The following is a 24,295-nucleotide window of genomic DNA, read 5'->3' as shown; positions in this document are numbered from 1 at the left end:
AGCTGGGCCCCTCATGTGGGCAGCTGCCTCATTACTTGTGTTATTTCACTTTGATTTTTTTTTTTTGTCCTGCTTGCCTGATTACTGCAACACAAATAACAGGGGCATGTGAGCTTGCATCTAAATACCAGGTGTGATGCTGTGCTTTGCTGCAAGTCGAGCTGGCTGTTTCAGTGAAAATTTGAAAGCCACATTCTTGGGAAATTCATTACTAAAAATACAACGTTTCTGCCCTGCAGCAAAGCACACTTGAATTCAGGGCAAAAAGAGACAGGTGGATCTGTGAAGAAATCCAGATACACCTGTTGAGCGGAGATCACTGAGTGAAAGTAAGGCTTTAGCTGCTTGAGTCATGGGTGGGCTGTAGGAGTTCAGTCAGCCCCTAATTTCTGCTGTAATACTTCAAGTTTTCCCAAAATGCTGTCTGGAAGCTTTGGGTGGAGAAGATCCCAGCTGCTTTGTGTTGCAGTGTCAACGTTTTTTAGGTGGTGGGCTCATCTCAGCAAGGCAGCTGTGTCACCAGAGAGATATGTGACAGCTATCCACTGCTTTTCCAGCCTGCCAAGTCCCTGCTGGCTTTGTGACAGGAGGTGAAAATAGGGCTGTGCCTTAACTTCATCCTCTTCAGAAATGGACTGCCCCTGGGAATGCCAGCCCAGAATAAAATGTGGTCTGCTCAGGCTTGCCAAATGTAGCCGTGGCACAAGGGCAGAGGAGGGCAGCCTGGCCTGGGCTTAGGCAGACTGTAGTCGGTGGGGCAGTGGCTGTTGAGCTTTGCTGGTGATCCCTTTGCTTACTAGTGCTCTCTAAAACAAGCAAGACTGTTTCTAAGAAAGCTGAGCGTTGTTTGATTCTCATTAGGGGCACCTGGCTGTTAAATGAGTAAATTTAGTAGCAAGAATCAGACAGCAGTGTTTGCTTTCTCCAAATTTATTAGATTTTAAAACAAGATAAATGATTTTTCAAATAATTCTGTTGTAAAGGAATGATTTCCTTTGCCTGTGTCCTACTCAAGTGCATATCCCAACCTGATTGCGCATGAAGGACAACGTTGGTTTTTGCAGACTTGCAGTACTAGCTGAATGCTCTGCATACAAAAATGTTAATCTTCAAAGTGGAAATGCTGTGTTTCAAGCTTGTGTTGCTGATGGATTTATGTGTACCAGGTTAATTATATTGTCTGCAGACATACTTTAAAGAACTTTTTTCAGATGGCTGTGTATCACTTCCTGGTATGAAATTAGCACGTGGTGGCACTTGCAATGACTGCCTTCAGTGTTACAGTTGCAACTGTGGCATAATAGCTACAAGCATAAGCAAATATTTGCCTCATTTAACTTCCCAAATAAAACTTCCTATAAGAAATTACATGGAGGTTTATGCAGGCAAATAAGTGTTTTCACACTGGCTTGTTATAATTATTCTAGTTGAAAATAGACTGCTCTCCTGTCAAAACATTTAGCAAACAGGAATGTGTGCTAGGAATACTGCTGATAATGCTATTTGTGTTAAACTCCTGTTATAACAATGCACAATAATAGGTTTCTCCATTTCAGTTGCTCTCATGGTTCGTGGTACCGTTGATCTGTTGTCTTTAATTTAGACCATGTGACAGGAACAGCCACATTGTGAGTGCCCGCTCACTCCTCGTGGTTTCTAGCAAATGCCACAAATACCAGAAGATGTGTTAGAGATGTGCATCTGTTTAATTTAAAATTTTAGAATGCAATGTAGAGGTGCACTCTTCCGCCATTTTCTAGGCAATTTAGGAATCTGCCAGCCTTAGCAGCATCGTCTCTTTTGATAGAGGAAGGAGTTAGACTAGCCCCAGTGTGGTGTATTTTTGGTTAGCACATTGCCTGCAGAGCAAAGTGCCACAGGATGCTGGGCCGGTCAGTTCTTCTGGCATCTCATAACCCTTGGACCTGGCTTGAGGACTTTCCCCTCACCCATCAAAATGGCTTGTCAGAAATTGTAAGAATGGGATTGTCATTTTGGATTTTAATATTTTAATTTGTTTTTAATGGTTACTTTTATGACTTAAGGAGTTGCATCATCGTGCACTTGTGTTGGTGGCCTCACACCTGCTGAACTTGTCACTTGTTCGGTGTCTCCTGACCCTTCCTTTCCTCTCTCTTCATAGAAGACTTGAGCATGTACAAACCAAACAACTTATTTAAAATGTTAGGGTATATATTTTGAGGTTTGAGACTTTTTTTCTGTTTATTTGGCTTGGGTGGGTTTTTACTGGTTTGTGGAGTACTTCCCTAAGTCACACCTCAGCCATGCTGTCTCAGTCCTATTTAGGTAACTTTTTTGATCTTGTGAAGTAGGTGATATAAAGAAAACTACATTTCTTCTTTTTTTTTTTTAATTTGTGTGTAAGGGAAAGATCAAACATCAAAGGACTGAAAAAGCATCTGAGGTGGTGTTCAGGGATTTTCAGATAAATCCAGACATGAATTTGTTTGGGTTACCTGGTTAGTGTTGCCAAAAAAAACAAAACACCAAAAAAAAAAAACCAATCAAAAACCTTCTCTTTAATTATCAGTGTGATCCTTAGCTTTTCTTTCTATAAAATTCTTGATGAACAAATTTCTCCATACAGACAAGGACTATAATGTTCAAAGTGTAGTACCAACAGCCCTGTCTTCTTTAGGGTAGGATTGCCTTTAAGCACAGAAAGAAGAAACGGGATCTTGCTTGTTGAGGAGGCATTGTTCCATTTTCCTGTGAAGACAGTAAGCTCTGTGGCAGTTTGAAGTGTAGGCTGCACTGGACTTCCACATCTTGTTCAGAGGGTCTTCTCTGAAGTAAGTTGGGGTGCTTTGTGAAGCTGGTTACACAACGTGTTCAGAAAACATGTTTTTGAGCAATAGTCTATTTTCAGAAAAGCTTTTAACTTTTTTTTGTGATGGAGAAGTGGCAGGAGTGCCAGAGCTGTGCTGTGCTGCAGCTTGGCTGGAGGTTAAGAGGACCCTGAGGTCAGTGGCATTAAGGGCTCGTGGAGCAATCAATTACCCTTAACGAAGATGATAGGATAAAAGCTCTGGAATTGCTCCTGAGGGCCTGGTTCTGCTAGTGCTTATGTTCTTGTTACACAGTCTCCACTGTGCAAGAAGAAGCAGATCTTGTCTAGGAAGTAGTAGTTCTGTGTCTTATGTGCCTTTGAAAACATCATCCAAGTCCTGCAAGTTCCACTGCTGCAGCTGTTGAAGAAATAACCTCTGCTTTCCTGTGGCTGGAGTCCTGTGTTTTGTAGAGTTTTTGCCCATTTTGTGCAGTCCTGGGAAGGATTGTGGAGAAATGACTGCTAGCCAGTCAAAGATGTCGATTCCTGGCCGCAAGCACTGCCAGACAGTGACCAGTGTCGTGGCAGTGTGCTTCCTGCGTGAGCTTTCACATGGAAATGAAAACTCCAGGCTGACCCTTTTGTTTGGCCAGCTTCTCTTTACTGAATGTTTCTTCCCCTTTAGCTTCCCACTTTGTTGTCATGGCCTTGCCTAAAAAAAGCTGTGTCCAGCTTCCTTTGAGGTACAGTGCCTGCTCAGAGTGTACTGAAGGCAGGGTGCTGTCTGAGCTCAAGCCCAGGTGGCATTTATTCTTCTCCCTCAACGAGGACCCATCCTGTCAAACTGTTAAAAGTGTGGCTTCTGCACTTTTGTATCTGAGCAGCAGTAGTGGAATACTTACTACAGATTTTACTTTAGAAGCTTGTTGCAATGGCCTCTTTTTCATCTTTCTTAAGTAATTTGTTATAGTATAAATGTGTATACAAAGTCCTTTGCTGCTGGAAAGGCTATGTAGTGTCTTGCTAGTTTATGCCAGTATTGGACATCTGTTTAAATGCATGTACATAAATACAGTATCTGATGTTATCTGCTGTCAAGGCAGTTTTCTCTCATCTCTGGAATATCTATGTATTTTTTCGTACTTAGTCACATAGCACTGCTTTCACTCTAGAGGTGGTCTGGACTGGTTGTACATTTTGAAAAAAAGTAAACGTATTTATGTAAACTCTTAGACGTACGGATGTAAACGTTGGCAGATATATTTTAAAAATAAATATTGGATCAGTTCCTCTTTTATTTCCTTGTCAACGCCTGAGTTCAGTAGTTGGCTCTGGAAGAGCTGTGAATGGCTTAATTAACAGCCAGAGCAGAGCTCTGGGAGGCAGGTGTTCGATTGTGTAGGAGTCTGCTGATAAGAGTCATTATTAGAGGACAAACACAAATCTTTGATCTGTGCTATTGGCAGATAAAAATTTTTTGGGTTCCTGTAGAGTGAGTGTATGGAGATGATCTGAAGGTGTACATTTGTATGAAATAGTTTGCAGCTTTTTTCTGTCTTATTTTATTATTTTAGAAATAAATTGATTCAGGTACAATTTTCATTTGTTTTTAAAATCAAACAAAAAACGTAGTATGTATATTAGAGATCTAGTAAGATGATATGGGGGTAATAAGTGCAATATTCTTTTTTCCCTTCAGTTTAGTTTACATCTGGTCTTTAAAGTTTTTACTTACTTAAAGTGATCACCAATCAAGTATTAATACCCTTTTCTTGTCATAAAACTCCAAAGCTGAGGAAGCATGATAGTATTTCCTAGGCTCGCCTTTATTTGGATAAGGAAAACCCCATATTATCAGAGACTGCTTTGATGTAGCTTGCACAAGCTAGATATGCTCTTTTTTCAGGGAAATATGGGTAAGAAGGGAAGCTGACCTGAAGTTCTGTGTGGGTTGCAGTAGGGTACCTTGTGACACACAGGAAATATTTCCAGCATACACATAGGTGCAGAGATAATGAGCTTGTTCTATAATGAATTAATGCTTATCTACCCTCTATAATTGTCAGTGTATTTATTAATAAACTTAAATGTGCTATTGAGGTGTTAAGTCTTAACACCAGTTTAATTAGTAATATTTTATTTTCTTCCTTTTTAATAGAGATCCTCGACCAACCAACCAACGTGTCAACAAGCATGTAAACAATGATACCTATCTTCGGGTTCAAAACCTGACCATCTTGATCAGAAACATTAAGACTTACTATCAGGTGAGATTTATGCTCTCTGCTCATTAATTTGTGGTGACTGCTGTACTGTTTTAGCTATTGCAGGGGCTGGGGGCTCACAGAAGCTTGCTACAGGAAATGGAGAGGAAATTGTGTTTGTGTAAAAGTACTTTCAGCCATGCTTTTTCTTCTGAAAATGACAATACGGTTATCTTCATCTATTCCTCATGGCCAGAGGCTGCTTCCTTGCCTTCCTCTTTTTTTTCACTTTGAAGAAGTTGTTGTCCTCAAAGACTGTCAGCATTCGGAAATGTATGTACTAAAAGGGCTGTTTTGTGGTGGGGTTGTGTATGTGAAGGGGCTTGCTGAAATGGAAGTAGTGTTTCTAGGTATAAGACTTTTTTAAAACAGGAAACCTTTTCTTAAAGGGGCTGCTAGAAAATAAAATATTGATAAAATGCTTTTAACACTAGAATATAAATCTTGAACTGATAGGAAAAATAATTCTGTGCTTAGCTTGAAGGTAGACTTCTTACACTCTGTACTTTGGTGTTCAAGTAGTTGTTTGTTCAGAACTCCTCTAAGAGAGCAAAGTGCAGGAATGACTGCAGAGTCTCACACTGCACTTGTTGGGTGTCATTCTTGAGCTGACTGTGTTCCTCTACTGTAACAGTGCTCCCCGAAAACCAGGGTGGTGACAGCTGAGCACTTCTGCAGAGTTACGAGCATGTTGGCTGCTGCTGGAGAGCCATAACGTGAACTCAGTTACTCTAAATAGAATTTCTGTGTGCACACTGTTGTGTATATTTGGACTTCTTATTGAGGAGGTAGCTGTTCTACTGTTTCCTTCTACATGTCTTTTGCCAGGTTTGAATGCTGTGCAGTATATAAACCAGGCTGAATCCACTTAAGATTGTTAAAATGCTTCTGTGTGTCTCAATCATATAATGAACAAGCCAGCTAAAGTGTAGGAGTTGATGCCAGTGTATTTACCCTGGACACTTGATCTTTTCTGTATATATAGAAGAGACTGTATTGGTTTGTCTTCAAAATACAGAAGATATGTAGAGTAGTGCCTTTTCATGCCATTGTCTTCCAAAGTTTGCCCACTGTTCTTCCATGTGATTGCCACAACTCTGCTCCTGGACTTGCTTAGGGAAGTCTGAAAGAGAGGCACATGTGAAAAATGACAAAGTCAGATGTGCTGTGTGACTCATCTGTGCAAGTTCCAGCAGCCTGCTAGGAAAACCAAGTAACTCAGGTTTGAGATGGTGTAGGGGAGGATATCATGAATTTCTGAAGGTAACTGATCTGTGTCTCTTGTTGAGATCTGGAAATGCTGATGCAATGTGATGTCATTCCTGAGACTTGTGATTTCTAAGGGGAAATTCCATTTGGTCATAACTAGAGACTGAAGTTTTGGGTTGAGTGGGTTGGTTTTTTGTTTTGTCGTTGCTGTTTGTTTCTGTAATTCAGTATATAGTTTCAATGTATATGGAGTCTACAAGAGACACTAGTCCTGTCTCTCTTTCTCCTTGCCCCCACAAGATTTACTATCTGAGAGGCTGGGTCCTTCAGGTGTTGAAGCTTTCATTCACGAGCTTTTTTTCTTTCTTTTTATCTTTTTTTTTCCCCCCTTTCTTGAAGCTGTTACTCTGACCTCTTTTAAAAGTACCTGGAGCAAGATCAGAGTCAGGAAAAAAGAAAAGTGATTCAGAGTCATGTGTTATGTGTCTTGTTGACCTAGCTGTTGAGCTAATCCAATAAAGCTAGCAACAAGTAAAATAGGTTAAGACACAGAATTTTCAATGGGAAACAGTAGCTGAAGCTTGCAGTAGCAGCTGTAACAGTGATGCTCCTATTGTAGTCCAGAAATGAAATGCTGTGAATCTTGCTGCCAATATACAGTATGTAAACAAAGCAGTTATGAGAGAGAGCTCATCAGTCTTTGTATTTGGTCCTGAAAGTGTAGTTACAACAAAGTTTGCAATAAAATAACTTTTTTTTTGTGTGTGGTAATAAGATTATATAAGAAACTTATTTTTCCTTGACACAGTCATATCTTCAGGGCAAATCCAAGGTCTTGATGCTAATCTGAGATTCCCTTTCATGTGATGTGTGCAGCCTTCAACTCTCCATCGTCTGGGGGTAGTTGAGGCCATCTATGCTGTAATTGACCTCTGTGTGAGATTGATGTGGAGTATAATGTTGCATCTGTACTCGTGTCTCTGTTAGGTGTTTGGAGGTTTTCTTGTCGTTTAGTATATGATTTAAGTAGGTTTTACTAGAGTTTTTTTAGCATGCAACCACATAGATGCTTTGGGGTATTAAATATTCTTAATAATTCAATGTTGTTAAGCTACTTCTCTCCTGAATAGTAGAGATTTTTAAAATAGGCTGAAGTTCTGGGCATTGTTGAATGAAGCAGTATAAACACGTTAGCCTAAGTTAAAGTGAGGGTAGTGTCTTACTGACTGAAACCATGTTTGCAGACTGTGAGGGAGAAGTTTCTGACAAACAATAGGAACACATTTTCTGCTTGCTCAAGAGAAAAAAAAGCTCCTAAAAACATGACATTGGCCTTGACATTTTACATTCATCTTCACTTAATGGACCAAAGTCAAGTTTATGGCATAATTGCTGAATTTGGAAGACCAGATCATCTAGAATGAAGTGGCATTTTCCTCCTGCTTTTTTGAAGGACATTGGTAGGTATGTAAGAATACATGACTTTCTCTGCACTGGGCAGGAGCGACCAAGAGTGTGACATAAATTCATGGTACTGTAAATAGTATCTGAGGAAGGTGACATAAGGGCCTACTAAAATTAATGCTGATATTCAGAAGGTAGTTGACATTTCAGATCATGTAATTGTTTAGTCTGTGTCTAATATCAGATTTCTCGTACAGCTGTATTGCTGATCTCTTCATTAAAGCAAAATTCTCATTAATACAGATAATGCTACTTCAGAGAACAGGGACAGGTCTGTTCCAGAAGCACAATTCCAAGTATTACAGTGTTGGCACTTTCCTGATCTCATAAGCTGAGGGTTTCTGCTGGAGATATGTATAAGCAACCCCCAGGTTATTGGTGGAATTTGAGTTTGATTTAAGCTTTGAAGACCAGCCCCTATATGTGCTTCACCAGACATAACTTGGGAGGGGTTAGTGCAATGAAGAGGCTTTTTTTCTGTTTGAATAACTTCTCTATTTTAGAAATTTGCTAACTGAATTTGTTCATTTGCAATTTTCTGAAGAGTTGCCATCTTGCAACTTTAAACTGCGTGAGACTTTATTACTGGTGGCTACTAAGAAAAAGTGTCAGGACACTTAAAATGGAGGACAACACTGGTTGCTGCTGGCTTTGGTGATTTTTAAATTTATTTGTTGGCTATGCAATATGTGTTATCAGTGGTACCATGCAACATCTTTGCATTTCCAACTTTCTCAACAGTTGTACCTTTGCAGGTTTTATTGACTCGAGAGTGCCCCTCTTTTGAAACCGAGCATATGACTCATTTTGCTGTGGGATTTTATGAGCGTTCAAGATAGTGTCATTAATTGCATTTAATAACAGTTACACTACTGGTTCACTAGAGAAATGGCTGATCATAAAACTTCTGGAATTGCTGCCATTTCTTGGAAAAGGCTAAACACAGCAGAAAGTTTGCTCCTAGTGTGAAGTTTGTGACTTTTTGCTCTGAATTCTAATGCTTGTCTGTCTTTAAATTGAAAGAAGATGGAAGAATGCTATAAAATCTGCAGGGTGTTAGCCTCTCCTTTTGCTGTGTAGAGAATATTTAAATCCTGTAGGTGCTGCTACTTGAAGATTCCATGTAAGAGCAGCACCTGATATCTGCAATGCTTGGATAATATGCTCATACCTGTGGAGTTTTGGAAGAAGCCTAATGCAGGCTGGCAGTGGAAGCTTGAACTGGCTTTATTGAGCTTCCTCTGCTCATGTGTCAGTTTTTGGATTTAGTGTTTTTCTAAGGAACAAAAAATCACTTTGATAGCAGTAAATAAAAAAGGAGTTTTATGAAAGGGTCTGTTTTGAAAACAGCTAGTTTCTTAACCTTCAAAAATGTCAGTAATCACTCCAACAGTATATAATGCACTTTCAAGCAAAAATTCCTTGCATTTACGTGAAAAACTTGAAGCTGACAAAGAAAAGAATGTGATCATCCCTTGGCTGTGCCTGGACGGGTATTATGGTCACATCTGGAGTATGTGGATGAGAAGTGCTGTTGGAAGAAATGCTACAGTGTGGTCACGGCTGTATTTTTGTTGCCTCTATTCCCTGCAGTTGTGGCTACTAAACACCTAGTGGATTACCTTGTGTTTCTAAAAGGTTGGAAATATCTCTTAAATAAATAAGTTGTACTGAGGCACAGTTCTGACAAGAGTTGTGACTGTGTGGCATGTGCAACTTCAGTTAGAAATTCATAAAAACCCTTAGTGTTCTCATTAAAGTGAGGGGAGTGGGTAAAGGGAAGCAATTCACTGAATTTTTAGAGACTATATTACCACAAACCCTACTGTCTCCACCTAAATCACTTAGCTGGGCCCAGAGATCACGGAGGGCAAGGATGCCTTACTTTTAAGGCTTATTTCTTCAGACATGTGTCCTCCTTTTGCTTCACTGCTCTATACTTTGCAAGCAGCAGAGTTTTTATCAGGTGTGTTAAAGGATGTTAGCTGCCCATGAGTTGCTGAGGCTGTTTCTAACCTTTGGAATGGTACAAGTTAGTTTTTAGGCTGAGGCAAATGCTAGTTTTCCCTGTGGATCAGTGAAGGTCTTGCAATACCAGTAGCTTCCAGATCACTCAACAACTCCCACTCCTGTAGTTAAAGCACTGAGTCAGGTTAAGAGCTCTTAACTGAGCTGCAAAGAGAAATTCAAACTTGGAGCTCCAGATTTGGGCAGAGCTTAGGGACTGGCAACTGTACTCAAGCTATAAATAAAGTTCTGGAAGTAGCAGTGTCCTCTTTTCTGAGCTGGAATCTTTCCCTACTAGGCAGGCTACTTCTAGTGGGCTAGTAATCTAGTCCTTAGCAAAGTAAACAGCAGAACGCTAGAAATGCACATAAGTGCACACACCCTGAAGTCAAAAAAGTGTTTTTCTGTTCTTAGGGGGAAAGTTTGTACCTGCAATGGCCTGCTGAAATTAGGTAGAACTGAACTTCTTTTTGCTAGCTTTGTCAGGTTGATGAGTTAAGCTATATGAGTTAAGCCTGAGTGACTGCTTCCCTAGGGAACAGTTTTGGCTTAAGGACAACCTCTCTTCATCTTGAGCTTTAAATTCCAAAATTATTAATTGAGAATGTCAACTTTCTCATGAGCAAAGATATCCATACAAAGGTATCCAAAGCTTCAACAGAAACTTTTTAATTCAAATGCTTTGCTGATGTCATGCACTCATAAGTGCAGTTCTCTCCCTTTTCTGTACAGTCAAGTGGCCTGTGTTCATAGAGTCTCCAAAATTTTCTGTATTGGCAGTTATGCTGTTGCACCTACCAGAGGTAGTGTGCATGTTGTGGCCTGAAGATACAGCTGCACAAAGCAACAACAGTAAGCAGCCATGAAGCCTCTGTTTTTCACAAGCCTGCAATAAACCAACTCCTATGAGAAATAATTATTTGTAAGGTACTGTTGTAGGGATGGTCTGTGTTTCAGTGAGGCAGTGGGCCTTTCAGGACTCAAGATTCTGCCACTGGCATGACCTGGAGTGGAACCTTATTAGCTGTGTGTTTGCCTCTGCTTCTGTTCTTCGTTTGACTGGTTAGTTTAAACTTGCTACAGGCACAGACTGTCTACATGTATTTATGCAGTACTTAGCTTAATGAAGCTTTCTTGGTTCTGCATTGGCAAAAATATTTTGAGTTAGGCTTTCTCTTCTGCAGGAGCATGATCATGAGGCATGAAGGTTGCATGTAAGACTGGTATTGTCCACAGTAAATTGTGAAGACTTTCACTTACTGTAGCGCTTTGTGTGGGGCAAGGGAGTGACTCACCTTCATGCTGCCATTCTGGGAGTTGCTGAACCAGTGATGTTTGTTTTAGTTCTCAGCTGAAAATGGGTACCACTCTGCAGTGGATCAAACACAATCACAAAAATCATGATCATCTTGTATAGGTCTTGTTATCAGGTATTCCAGTGGGAAAGAGACAGACAGGTGACTCATCACTAGCAGCCAGACTGTCTGATGCTTTGTTAGTGAAAATGGTCTTGATCATTTCCAGAAGAACTAAACAAACATTTCTGCTTCAGAGTTGAAATAAGTTTCTGCCGAGGTCAGTTTTAAAAGTGTTCCCAGGCTTGTGGGAGGTACCATTCCAAGTGACTTAGCATGCTTTTGGACACCTGATTGAGATTACTGGCTTTGATTCCAGGATGCATTTTGGCTGATAGATTGAATTCTATCTGGAAGTTCAAGGGAGGACTAATTTTTAGAGATCTGTTTGGTTTTTTTTTCCTTGAGGCTCTATGTGCATTTTAATGCAGAATGAAATAGTGACCTCAAACAGATGGAAGAGAATGGTTTGACTTTTAAACTAGTTTTCTCCTGGAGCTAGAATATGGGAAAGGGCAGAATAGCCTGACATATGTCTGCAGTCTTGTCTCTGTTTTGCTTAATTGGCTAGAGGGGTGGGAATATATTGTGCAGACAGATGAAGAAACTGAGCTAAGGAAAGAGAGGAGCAGTGTCCTAACATACAGTGGCAGATGGGAGAGACCTGTAAAATTTTACAGTATGGAATAGCTGTTTGGTTCCCACACAGCCGCATTTACTTAACCTCTGACATGTTAATTGAGGGCAATTCTTGGGATGTCTGAACTGCAGAACGTGCCCACGGTGTCCTTTATATGGCTTAAAAAAAAGAGTAATGTGAGAGTGTGTGTGACTTTCCTTAACGAAAGCCAAGGCCTGATGTTAATCTCCTTGGCTGTTGCTGTTATTACCAATGCTAAAGCCACAGAGTATTTCAGTCCTCTACAAGGTATATGTTTTTGGATTTAGGTTTGAGATGTAAGTTGCTGCCCAGACAGCCGTGTTCACTCCTGCTGCCTCAATTTTGGGCAAGTGTTCTATTTTTGTTAGCTGAAATTTTGCAAAGGGGTGAATTAAGTTTCGTAGAGCCTGGCAATTTTGGGTAAGTTAGGAAACAGCCTGCATGCTACTTACAGCTGAAAATAGTTTTGAGGTTAATTTTTTTGCTGAAAGATAATAAAAAAATGAAAGCTAAAGATTACTTTGCCTGTGTTTCTGTAATGAGTTCCATGTCATTTAGTACTTTTTAACGAAAAGTCTTTAAAGAGAGAAGATGAATTCTACAAATGTATAAAGTATGATTGCCAAATAGTCCCCTAATTGCATACCAGTTCCCAAAGCAAATAACTTCTGCTTTTCAATGGCAGGTAGTAAAGGAAAGTGATTTATATTCTAATTTTATTGGCATGTTCTGCCTGTAAAAGTGTTATGTAGTCCAGTGTCACTTTCATTGAGGTTGTTGTCACATTCTGTATCGTGATACACAGGGTTCAGTCCACAGCCTTGATTTCACAGAAATGACTCCAGATAAAGCTTTAGTGTCCAGGCAGTGATCTGTGGAGCAGGCAAAAGTGTCTCTTTGTGCCTGTAACTCAGCTGGCCTTGGCTTTCCATGCAACAGCATCCTAGTTCAGCTGTTGATACAAAGCTCTGTAATGAACTTCCACCTTGTTGTACACTGCTCTTTTTAGTGGCTTATTAGACCTGTAAGCAATTCTTCCACAGTTCATTTTCCTCTCAGACAGGTATTTGAGCTGTCTTTTAAAGCGATGCTTTGCTGTCCTTTTGAAGGAGTATCGGGTTTCAGAACTGTGTGGGAGATCATGGATCTAATGCAGAGTTTTATTTACTTCTGAAAGCTTTTGTGGTTTGTGTTGTAGAGATTTGCTTGAGTTTATGTTGACCTCCAGTATTTTGGCAAATGTGAGGGCTCTTGGGCCAAGAAATGAGTGTGAAAGTTGTGGAGACACCTATCCTGGTTAAGAATGGTGGGATTTATCCTGCTGAGCAGGTCGCCAGACCAGAGAAAGTCAAAAACCTGGGGACAGGAGGGAGTTTTAGTGTGCTAATTACTTTACTAAAGACAGCTCACAGGAAAGGGTATATTTCCTACTTTACATCGTATATGGACTTTATACCAACGCAAATTAAGGAAGGCACCTGCTCATGAATGCACAGAAATTGAAATGCTGTCACTTCCTTATGCATGCATGCATCTCCCACTTGCACATGTTGGTTTTTGAAGAGAACGGTTTATAAAATGAACAAACTCGAAGGAGCAAATAAAGCAGCAAATTTAAATATGTGCACATTGTACTTTGAGAAAGCAGATTGACTTTTTGAAATGGCTGTTTAAATGGGCTGTTTGAATATAAGTTGTGTGAGCTTGTGCCTCTCTGTTTTCCATTATGATTAAGAGATGGAGTTGAAGGAGAAATGTTTAAATTCTGCTGGGTCCTCATATGGCCAGTAAAAGTGCCTAAATAAAAATCTGCTCAGCAGACAGAAATGGCCCCTGTGGAGTTGCCGCTGTCTGTTCTCTTTCATAATTAGCATTATTAAAAGTCTCTAGATGTTTATTTAATTTGCTTTTTAGACTTAATATGACATCATTTGTGTGTGTTAGGTGATCAAGATAGCAGTGATAGACATCTGCTCCTTTGGGAGCTGGTAGGAAAGAATTGTCTTGGCACAAAGGAAAAGTATTGTATGAATTCCATTTAATCATTTTCACAGGACAGGAAGGTATTTATTTAGTGGGTTATTAATATTTTTAAACTACAGTAGGTGATGCTCTTTCTCTAAAGAACTTGCTTTTATTTACCTTACGTTAACAAACTGACTTCAAAAATGTCTAAGGAGTTTGCTGTATGTTTAAGAAGCAAAAGAAGATTAAGTTCATTTTGGAACCTTAGAGTTCTTGGGTGTCTTGTTTTGTTTTTTTTTAATGGTGTTCCTATTGTAATATATCCACTGGAACCAAGGGAGTGGAGCATCAAAATTATATCACGGTAAGACCTGTTAGGTGTGCAGTGTGTGTTATAGGGGAAGGGAGGTTGGTGCTGAGTTTAATGCATGGTTCATTTTGGAGCAGCTGTGTTACAGTAAAGCTAAATTACTGGGGTCCCAAGGGAGGCATGAGCATTTACTGGTAGAAACTGGAGGGAGGTGAATTTCTTTTAGAATTTTTTGATGCTATGGGCAGAGCTACTAAGTCTGTTAAAATGGTCATTTGTCAGGATGAAGTTTCTGAAGAAACAGAGTCAGTCCCAAGGAGCAGTTACTCTAAAAGTAAAATACACTTCTCTTAAAAAAATTCAAAGCCAACCAAGCATTAAAAAAAAATCAAAAATTTTAAAGAACCCCAAGCAAAACCAACCAACCAAAAACCAACAACAAAAATCCATCAAAAACTGCAGTCACCAAAAAACGTCTACAGTCAAAGCTCTTCTAGTTTGACTAGTAACTTGTTTGAGTTACTTGGAGTCTCTCAAGACTGTGTAGTTAGTTCAAAGCAAAACATCAATTCATCTACAGGGAGCTGCCTCTTTAAGGTAATAAGTGTCTTAAGGCCAGTTCTTCAATGTTGATACTTTAAAAAGTGAAAGAACCCCCTAACAACCTAACCAGAAGAACCTCACTCTGTGTGTTTGTTCTGTGTTTTCCCGAATATTCAAAAGTTGTGTGTCAGTATTGAAAGCTTTCTCTTTGTTTTCAGAGTTTGTGGTGAATGCTTATCTGAACAGCATGTGGATGTATTTTTACAGTTTTAGATGCAGAAGGAATGATTCTGTAGTAGAGGACCACAAAAGCTGCCATTATTAGAGGCCTTGCTTACACTTCAGTGCTCTGGCACTTAAGCTAGCTCCCAGCTTCCAGTCATGCAGAAGGAACTAAACCAGAGTGCTCTAATTCTCAAACTTGGTAGAGCTGTCTCACATTTCCTTCAGTACGCATTTCCTTTGTAGCCTGAGCCAAAATCTTGATTGGAGAGGTGATTTTCATCCCCCTTTTTTCATTTAGCCCATTCTCTTTTTATGAATTGCTAGGTCCAAATTCTGTGCAATTTAGGGATTCAGATTTGAAATCATTTGCTGTTGCTTGAAGATTTGTCTTCCCTTAGATGCAGCTGCAGTTTGTCCTTTTGTTTCCTAAAGCATTTCAGTTAACTTGCAATTGTCCTTTCTTTGTATGGCATAGGACCTGATTTTAAGTGACAGTGACTTGGTGGACTGGAGGTGCTGAGCATCTTGCACAGCAGGGTCTTCAAACAGTTTTGCTTTGAAGCCCTTAGATATTGTGAGACCAGAGCTGTCTGCCAGATCACGATTTGTTTTGGCTCTTCTTGACATATTGCTAGCATATTGAAGCTTTTACCAGGGTCGAGGTACATATCACACTTGATCAGCACTTAGAGGTTTTGCAGTGTTTATGGCAGCTGCCTGAGTATCTAAAGAAGATGCACTGGCTTGCTTTCCCAATCTTGAGCTTAGCAGGGCACCTAATTTTGGAGGCTTTGAGTGCTCTGCCGAACCTGCTGTAAGAGAGACACCCTGAGATGGGAGAGCTGAGTTGGCATGAGACAGTAAAAAGCAGTTGTTTTTATAACCCAGTAAATTGCTGTGCTCTTCTAGCACACAGACTTTGCAGTCTGGCTTGTAGTGTCACCCATTTGTAAAGGACAACTCGTTTAAAGCTTCTTTTCAGTAGGCTTTTAAATGAGTAGAAAATATACTTATAACTAAGTAGAGATAGAGTTATTGGTAATAATTCTTGAGACTGTAAAGGAATAATCTTAAGTACCAAATACATAAAAAACTTCAACAACAAAAAAACCCCAAACCCACAAGCCACTTTGATCTTACTGATACTCATGCAAGTCTCTCCCTTCAGGGTGCATTAATCTTAATTCCCCTAAGTGTTTTGTAAGTTAAAAAAGGTAATGGTGAAGAGTGATTTATTTTTAGCTGGTTAAATGCCTCTGAATGGTGCTTAAAACACAAACAAGTTCCTGAACAGCTGCTTTTTCTGTAATAGGCAGCATATAATTCCCAGCTCAAAACTTCAGCAGTAACTCAAGTAAAATACTTCAGTCGCTTCCACCAACTATATTTAATATGCAAAGGAGGTGAGAAGCAGATTGTCCTTCAGCACATTTGTTTGAAATAAGCTTTTCTGTGTGTGGTAATTTTTGAATCAGTGAATCTGGGATTTTAAAGCAGCTGTCTGACTAGTGTGCCAAAGGAGGTTATCAGGTCAACACTAGATTTAAGTCATTATAGTTGTGGGGGTTTTCTGTTCTGTGTGTGAGGTTGTTTTTGTTCTATGTGGGGTGTTTGTCTGTTTGTTTTGTTTTTAATATATAGTGTTGCAGTTTGTGTAGTTTGTGTAACTGGAGAAGAGGTGCTGAAAGATACTATCTGCATAAGCAGAGTCTGGGAAATACTCAGTCCTTGTTTTTCATCCCCAAAACAAAGCCATATTAAAAAAAAAAATCACACACACACACAGACTCCTCCCTGTCCATAAATTTATAACAAAGACTAGCTTTCTGGACTGTGAGTTTGACTGCATTTGTGTGTGTAGTTTTTGGGGTAGTTGGTTTTTTTTCTTCTTAAGACAGACTAAATGCACGCTGCTGGTATGTGTTGTGACCTTGCAGTTGGTTCCCCATTTTTGGTACTGTGATGGGGAGTCTTGGACTGCCACGGTGTTTGTTCTTTTTGTGTGTTTGTTTGTACAACCATTGTCTTTCCTTTGCTGAGGTGATAAGGAACGGGTCCTGTCCAACCCGGTACCAACAAATTGTGAAAGGGACAAGTGTCTGAAGATACATACCTGGAACTCCTTCCTCTCCAGAAATGGAATTTTCTGGTACTGTCAAGTTAGTCTGAGGGTTAAAAGGAAGGCTGCTTGAGTGTACAAGAAAGGGAGATTAAACTGCAAAAATGTACTGCTCAGTATTTCATACTGGTCAGTTCAGATGTGTTTGAGGTGTTAAATGTAACACTTGTTTAGTATTTCAAACATCTGTTTGATTCCACAGCAACAAAAATTATGTATGAGGATGGATTTTTAAACTACTTTTAAACATAGGATGTATTTTTAAACTGCTTTAATGCAATGTAATAATTTTGTTTTCATTGTTGTCTTACTTGACTTTCAACTAGGACTAGGGTTTTGTTTTTTTAAAAAAAAACCTTTCCTACTTTCTTAGCTGTCAGATGAAAGTTTCCCAAATGAAAGATTTCAAGTCACTTGTAAGAAAAGAGGTAGTTTCACAAAATGAGAAAAAATGGTATTGAAGTACATCTGTGTGACTCAGGTGAGATAAGTTGAGAACATGAAATAAATTAAATGGAACAGTGGTCAGAGGAAAAGACCCTAGAATATCTGCACTCTAGATATTGCTAGATATACCTGGGAGAAGGGGACATCTGAGATACGATGCCATTTGCTGGATTTGAACTTACAAATCTTTGCTTTATTGCCAGGTAGAGTGCTGGTGTTGGTGGTGACTTTGACTTCCTTAAAGCATAAATCTGTACAAACTGGAATGTACAGCTTCCCAAATTCCTAGACCTTGCAGCACAAGACTTCTGTCAGATAAATGCCATGTCCTAGGGACTGGTTTTCTGTCTGTTGGGTGTGTTGTGACTGTGGTGGACAGAAAGCCTTTCCAGCTGGGCTCACATGGGGTAGGGCACAAGACCTCAGGCATAGGGACCATGCCTGGAAGCAGAGACACCGGTGAGGTACAGGGAGCTCAGTTTGTGTGTGTTCCCTGGAGTGCTGACACCCACCTGCCTCTAGAAACCACAGCTTTGCCATCTTGCAATACAAAAGGAAGTTCTCACTGAACAGATTTTCCTCCCCCAAGTACAATGGTTGAGAATTGCAGCCATGGACAGCTGCTTCAACAAGGCATCTCCTCCCCACATACCCTCATGAGCCTCAGTTTATTTATCTCAGAATAATCTGTCCCTTTGCTATCTAGCTGGCTGGCATAAGGCATGTCATTTAAATACTCCCTGTGTATGCGAAGCAGCATTCAAGTGTCGTGATGGAAGTGCAGTGCTTTTTGCTTGATGTTGCAAGGAGTCTCCTAGATGGATATTCTGGACTCCTTCTGCTAGTCTTAAATTTTAAAATCCTTTCCTAATTTTTGTAAGTTGTGATGCAAATCTGAAGGCCCTTAGGGAAGCTGTGTGTTAATAAAAAGTTAGAATTTGGCTCTTAGTGTTAACTGAGATCAGCTCACTGCTCTTACTGGGGGGAGAGGAAGGTTTTTGCACTGTCAGTTTAAGCACTTCCAGTTTCTTTAATTGTCATTCTCTCTGTGTGCTACAAGCCCTTTTGAGTTCCACATATTTGGCACACACTGCTGCTGTATCAGAGAAATTATGAATGAACTGGTTTCTTGGCACTTGGGAAGCCATCAAAGTTAGTGCTTAACAGAGCAACCATACTGAGTAACGTAATACAATATTAAATACACAAGTACCTAAAATAATTTCTGTTTGCTGAGTGGGGGCAAGCCTTTTTTATTTTTTTAGCATATCATCAAAACAACTATTAAAAGGGAAAAATAATATTTTTTTTAAAATTATCATCCTTCCAAGGAACCAGCTAGAAGAGGGTAGAGTTTAACTACTACCTCTCACCTTTTTAATGACAAGTCATTAATTTTTTTTTGATACTTAGAGCAAGTCTGTTCCAGTTCCCAAAACACAGGCTGTGTGCCCTTGAGGAGTAAAGCAATTAAGAATTACAAGGAGTATTATGCATTGCAGATTTAAGCAACCTGCTGAAATAGTAACCTGCTATGTGCTCCTAAGTCTCTCTCTATGAATCAGGGCTTTAAAGTGGTGACTGATGCATGAGGAATATGTCATCTTTGAGATTAACAAGACAGCTGCACTTGAGAGGAGGAACACATTTGTTTTTATGTTCTGTAACACTGACCTTCCTTCATGCAGGAAGATTCAGGCTAGAGTAACCACTTAAACTGCTGCCATAGTTCCTTGAGATAATATTGCTCTTCTGGTGAGACAAAGCAGGCTACAGATTTAGCTGAACATACTTCATTACACTGTAGCTCTAAGACTACAAACTCTCATTTCCTGACTGCATTAACTGCCTGGCATTCTTTCTGAGACTTCCTCCACTGCAGAAATAAGCCATTTAAACTAGTCTTGCTTTCTTGGGCAACTGGTCTGTGTAATAATTTCTCTAGCTTTCTCTCAGTTGGATAAGTAACCCTGGTTCTTAAGATATTTCAATACCCCATGGTATAGCAGTACCTCCTGGTATGGAGTAGTGTCTCATTTTTTGTAGACTGGTTTGGGAAGAGCTTGAGAACGCAGTAATGCACTTTGAAGAACTACATGGATCTGTGTTCCATGTCTGTCTGGACTCAGGAATTCAGACACTGTCTTCTGCATTAACCACTGGACTACTGTCTTCCTCAATTACATACATGTGAAGAGCAGAACACTTGATGAGGCAGATGCACTGGAAACACATCAAAGTTTATGAAAATACACATCAGCATTTAATAAAAAAAATTGCCTAGTGAAAACAGTTAGTGTTAATTAAAGAACTTGTGAGTATTAAGAGTTCAGAATTTAAAGTTGTTGTTGCTTGGCTGCCAAATCTCACAAAAATAAATTCTATGAGAGGTCCAAAGAGCAAGAGCTTACACATCTGGCTCTATATAACCAATATATTTTTAATCCATAATGAGAAGTGGTGTGTTACAAAACAGTGAAAAGCACTTTGCATTGTGTGTATTCATATGAGGTGCTCATTAAAATGCCTTTTTAGTCACCACCTGTTATTTGTTTAATTTGGTGCTTTACTGCGACGCTGTATTATTTTTGTCATCCTTTTCTGAAGCTCATTATTCATCACTTTGAACCATATGGCTGGAAATATATTCTGAACATCTGATTTCTGTACTGACCATTCCCTAAGGAAAAACCCTTGTGTCCATGTTTATGACCAACCGGTGAAGCCTTTCCTGTCATCTTTTCATGAACATTTCTTACCTTTTGCATACTAAAGATGCAATTAGGAGATTGACAGCTGTGATACTACAAGGCAACAAGGGGATTGCACTTGATTAGACAGAAAAGGCCTCTTTGCTCAAATTCATAAATAAAAAAGTATTATGGGAACAAGGGAGAGCTTTCTACAGATCCCGTGTCCTCCTCTTGCCTTGCTGTTTCCCAGTGGCACCAGGCACACGCTGGGGGGTGGGGTGTGTGCAGCGAGGTGTGCAGTGACCTGGCTGCTGCTTGCTGTGGTAGCCTTTGCTCTTTCCTTGCCTGTGACGATACCCAAGGATCTCCCCTGGCAAAATTTCACAGAAACCTGTAAAAGTTTGATTCCTCTGGATTGGTGTCATAAAAACCAATATAAAAGATAACTGTGGAATTGTTACAATTCGTTTTCCTTGTCTAGTCCAAATGTTCTGTAATATATAAGCATAACTGGGGCTAAAGAGCCCCATTAATGTGCTGCAGCCCTGCATTTCAGCACTCTGGCTTTATTGACTGTGCATATCTCCTCTGTTTGGTGATAAGATGTTGGCATGGTGCTGTCTCCCACTTATCTTTTGGGGTAAGCAGTGTGTCTGGTAATGCTTGCTTGAGTTATGCACTCTGAACAGGGCATGTGTACAGTGTACTACAGTGAATTTTCCTTTAAATGAAAGGCAAGGGAATGAATAGATGGCAAAGTGTCCTTTCCTTTCAGTCTGGTGTGAAATCTTGTATTTAACATGACAAGTGGGCAGGTTTCATTGCTATTCCTCTGTCCTGAGCACATATCAAAAACCTGCCCCACAACCTGGTGTAATCAGCAGTCTGCTCACAGGAGGCCCTAAGTTTGAAACAGCAGGAGTTTTGCAGCTTGGAGCTGAATGGTGTTGGCAGAGCTGTTTGAAGAAGTTTGCTTAGTTCCTGCCTGCATTGTGCTGAGCCAATTTCAAAGGGCCTGTTGCCTCTACCTCGTGAGAATGACTTCCAGTCAAAATTCACAAGGAATCATGTATCTACTAGTCTGAAATGCAGCAAATACTCTTTTTAGTTTCAGTTGTGCCTGGTTTTTTTGTTGCTGCCTAGAAAGTAATATCAGTGAATACAAATTTAGTTTGGGGAAAATTCTGGTCCTTACTACTGTGTGTTAGTCTTCAACTTAGCAGATCATCTGCATATTTCCACTGTCAAAACAAATTGCTGCGTTTGGAGGTCCAAACTAAAATGCCTGATTTTAGCACCCTGTACTTACAGTGTATCTTAATGTTGTGAAAACACCAACTTTGCGTTTTCTGAGATTTAGAGGAACAGTGGGTTTGGGCGCTGCAACTGAGGTGCCAGAGTACCTAGACTTGTGTTAAGGTACTGGATTATAACTGCTGGATTTCTCTAATTGCTTCCCCCAGGTAGTAAGCATCTATTTATCCCTTTATAATTTGTGGGAACTGTGTGTTTTCTGAGCAATGTGAAGTAAGACCGTTAGTTTGGATGCTCAGCTTCAAAATGCAGGCTATTACTATAGGTTTGAAGAGCACAATTTGTTTTGCTGTAACATTCTTTTGGTGAGTGACTGCACCAGTTCCCATAGGGCTCCAGTTTCTGATCAGCCATTCATCACTGAACTAATTCATGGTACGCTGAGACAAACAGGTTTGTCAGAGTAATTCGATGCCTCCACCGAAGTATGTTTAAACAATGATGCAGAGCCATTTTAATAAGTTTTCTGAAAAGCTGCTACTAAACCAGAATAAAATAGTCCTTTCTCCAGCATTTAACATCATTGCCATTCCAGAGTTTGCAGTGGAGCTCACATGGCTCCTTTTCATGTTTTATAGTGGAACTCCTTGCCAAGGTTTTGTACTTTACTGAGGTGAAGGGAGTAAACGCTGTCTTTGTAGATAAAATACTGCTTGTGCTACATTTTTCTGATTGTAGCATCCCTTAAAATTTCATTGGAAGCTGCTTCTAGAAATCAGACTTCTTCCAGACCACCAGTGAGGGTTTAGCATGCTTTGAGTGCTGCTGGGGTTAGATCTGGTACTTAGTAGATGCAACAACAATATAAACTTTTTATAACCTGTATCTTCTGAAATACTAATAATCTGTATTTCTCCAGAGCAGGGCAGCCCACATGTGCTGGATGGGAGGTATTGCTGTTCTTTGCAGCCTGAGGCTTGAATTTCTCTTGCCTGGAGCATTTTTTTTGGGGGGGTTTACCCTCCCTTTCTCTGCTTCCAGCTCATAAGGTTGCGCTGCTGTTTTGTGATCTGGTTGACAGGGAGCTCCAAGTCACTTGATACTTCGTATTGGGTTTCCCTCCATTATGTTGCTTTAATAATAAACCTGAGTTCTGCTGGTGGAGGTAAGGGATATGAGCCACGCGTGAGGCAGCTTGGAAACTGCTGAGAACCATACATGCCTGCCACCTTTGTGTGCCCTTCAAGGACACTGAAAATTAAGTAGTGTGATTTAAAAAATGACACTAGTAGTAAAGAAGGGGGTTGGTAGTATGCATAGTTCTACTTTTTCCACCTATAGCCAAGGCTGTTCCTTGTGTTTGGGGGCTCTTGCTGACTTTGAGTCTTTTGTGACCATTTTTTAAGGTTTTCCTCTGTAAATACAAGGTCTTGAAAGTTACTTTTTCTTTCAGCTTTTATAAATGAGGCTTTTGTATGAACATGTGATAGATTGACATCTCTCCTAGGGATACACTAAACATCATAGCTTAGAAGGAAACTGTATTTTGTTGACATAAAAAAAAAATCAGTGGTCAGAAGCCTAAAAACTGGCATAGTAGTGTTAGAAATTAATTTAACCAAAATGTTAGTAATAACATAGCGACACAGCTTGTGTCTATTTCTCTCACAGGTAGCATAAAGAAAGGATTTTCTGGGATGCAGCAGTATCCTTCACATTTTTTCTCTTATTATGGATATTTCCAGGGTGTTATGTGCTTTGAATGTGAGCTGTGACTACTGATCAGTAATGAAGAAGAGAAGTATAAAATGTGGGGAAAAGTCTTCTCTTAAAACAGTGTCATTACTTAACTGAGTTTTCTGTATCAGAAGCTCACCATTGCTGCTTCACGGTGGAAGCTGTCTGCTAGGGCTGTTGTGACAGAACGCTTACATTGAGCTCTGTGGTGTGAGGCTGGTGGGGAGCAAGAAGGGTAAAGCTCTGCTGAGTTAATTAATGTTAACAGTTATGAGTTATCTGCAAGATTCACAGTAGATTACACAGATTGTATTAAGCAGGGTTAATCAGTCCTTTCAGATACTTAAAGGAGCACTGTTAAGCGCTGGCAAGACTGAAAGTTCTTCTTGAGAGTGTTTGCATGAGCAAGTATGCATATGTGTGTGAATGCTTAGCCTGGATTACCATTGATAAGTAAATTTTGCCTAGCAGCTACCACACAGGGATATCGGCTATTTCCTGTTCCGTGTATAGGTGAAATTGTGGCAGCTGTTGGAAGGGACTTTTTCCTTTTATCTATTTTTGGTCATAACTCTCTTTTTGTGAACTATTTCCCCTGCTATGCAGTAAGGAGATCTTTGTTATCCTGTGATAGTAACTGCTCTTTGAATTGTGGACTCAGTGTGGCTTCATGGCTTTTCAGCATTAATTTTTAATGGCTTTCTCTTGCACATCTGTGAAATAGAATGTGGAAGGTGAGTGGGGTTTGTAAGAATGTAGAGGGTGAATTCATCATTAAGAAGAATTTGATAATTGCAGATGTAAAGTCTTGATGTACCACAGCACCTTGTGCTATGATTTCCCATATTTGTTCAAAGTGTTTGTGTTCATTTTTTAAAAGCAAGTGTTATAGCAACTATTTTTGGTGTAAATTCTCAGACTTGAGGTAGGTTGGATAACTGACCTGACCCTGAAGGATTAACATTAAATTTTATCAAGTATACAATGTGTCACAGAGTGTTTTTTTCAGCCTTTCAGCAACCTTTAGCAGCCTTTTCAGTGTTGTGTGTTTAGGAAGCCACCTTGTTGCTGTGGTGTGGGGTAAGACTGCTGATGATCTTGCTGTTGAGCTCTGGGGACTCCAAATGATTGAATGTGTGGGACAGTCTTGCATATAGCAGATCAGGTGGGGCTTCCAGCAGGATTTTGCCTATTGCAGGTCTGAGCAGTTATAATAATCCCAGAGTAACAGGCGGGAGAAATAGCAGAAAC

General features: G+C 39.9%; 1 protein-coding gene across 3 annotated transcripts in view; it reads left to right on the top strand.

The window, feature by feature from the left end:
* CCDC88C (coiled-coil domain containing 88C) overlaps positions 1 to 24,295 on the top strand; it is a 96,900-nt gene that overhangs the window by 2,998 nt on the left and 69,607 nt on the right. For all 3 annotated transcript variants that reach the window (XR_005257031.1, XM_038137358.1, XM_038137359.1), the window contains exon 3: positions 4,950 to 5,058. Coding sequence is in view for 2 of the 3 variants with exons in the window: in XM_038137358.1 (XP_037993286.1) it covers positions 4,950 to 5,058 (109 nt within the window). In the remaining variant the exon portion in view is untranslated. The remainder of the gene's footprint in view (positions 1 to 4,949; positions 5,059 to 24,295) is intronic.

This window comes from Motacilla alba, chromosome 5, assembly GCF_015832195.1.
Source record: "Motacilla alba alba isolate MOTALB_02 chromosome 5, Motacilla_alba_V1.0_pri, whole genome shotgun sequence".
NCBI classification, from domain to species: domain Eukaryota; kingdom Metazoa; phylum Chordata; class Aves; order Passeriformes; family Motacillidae; genus Motacilla; species Motacilla alba.
Note: the sequence above shows the minus strand (reverse complement) of the source record. Positions and strands in the feature narration are given on the sequence as shown.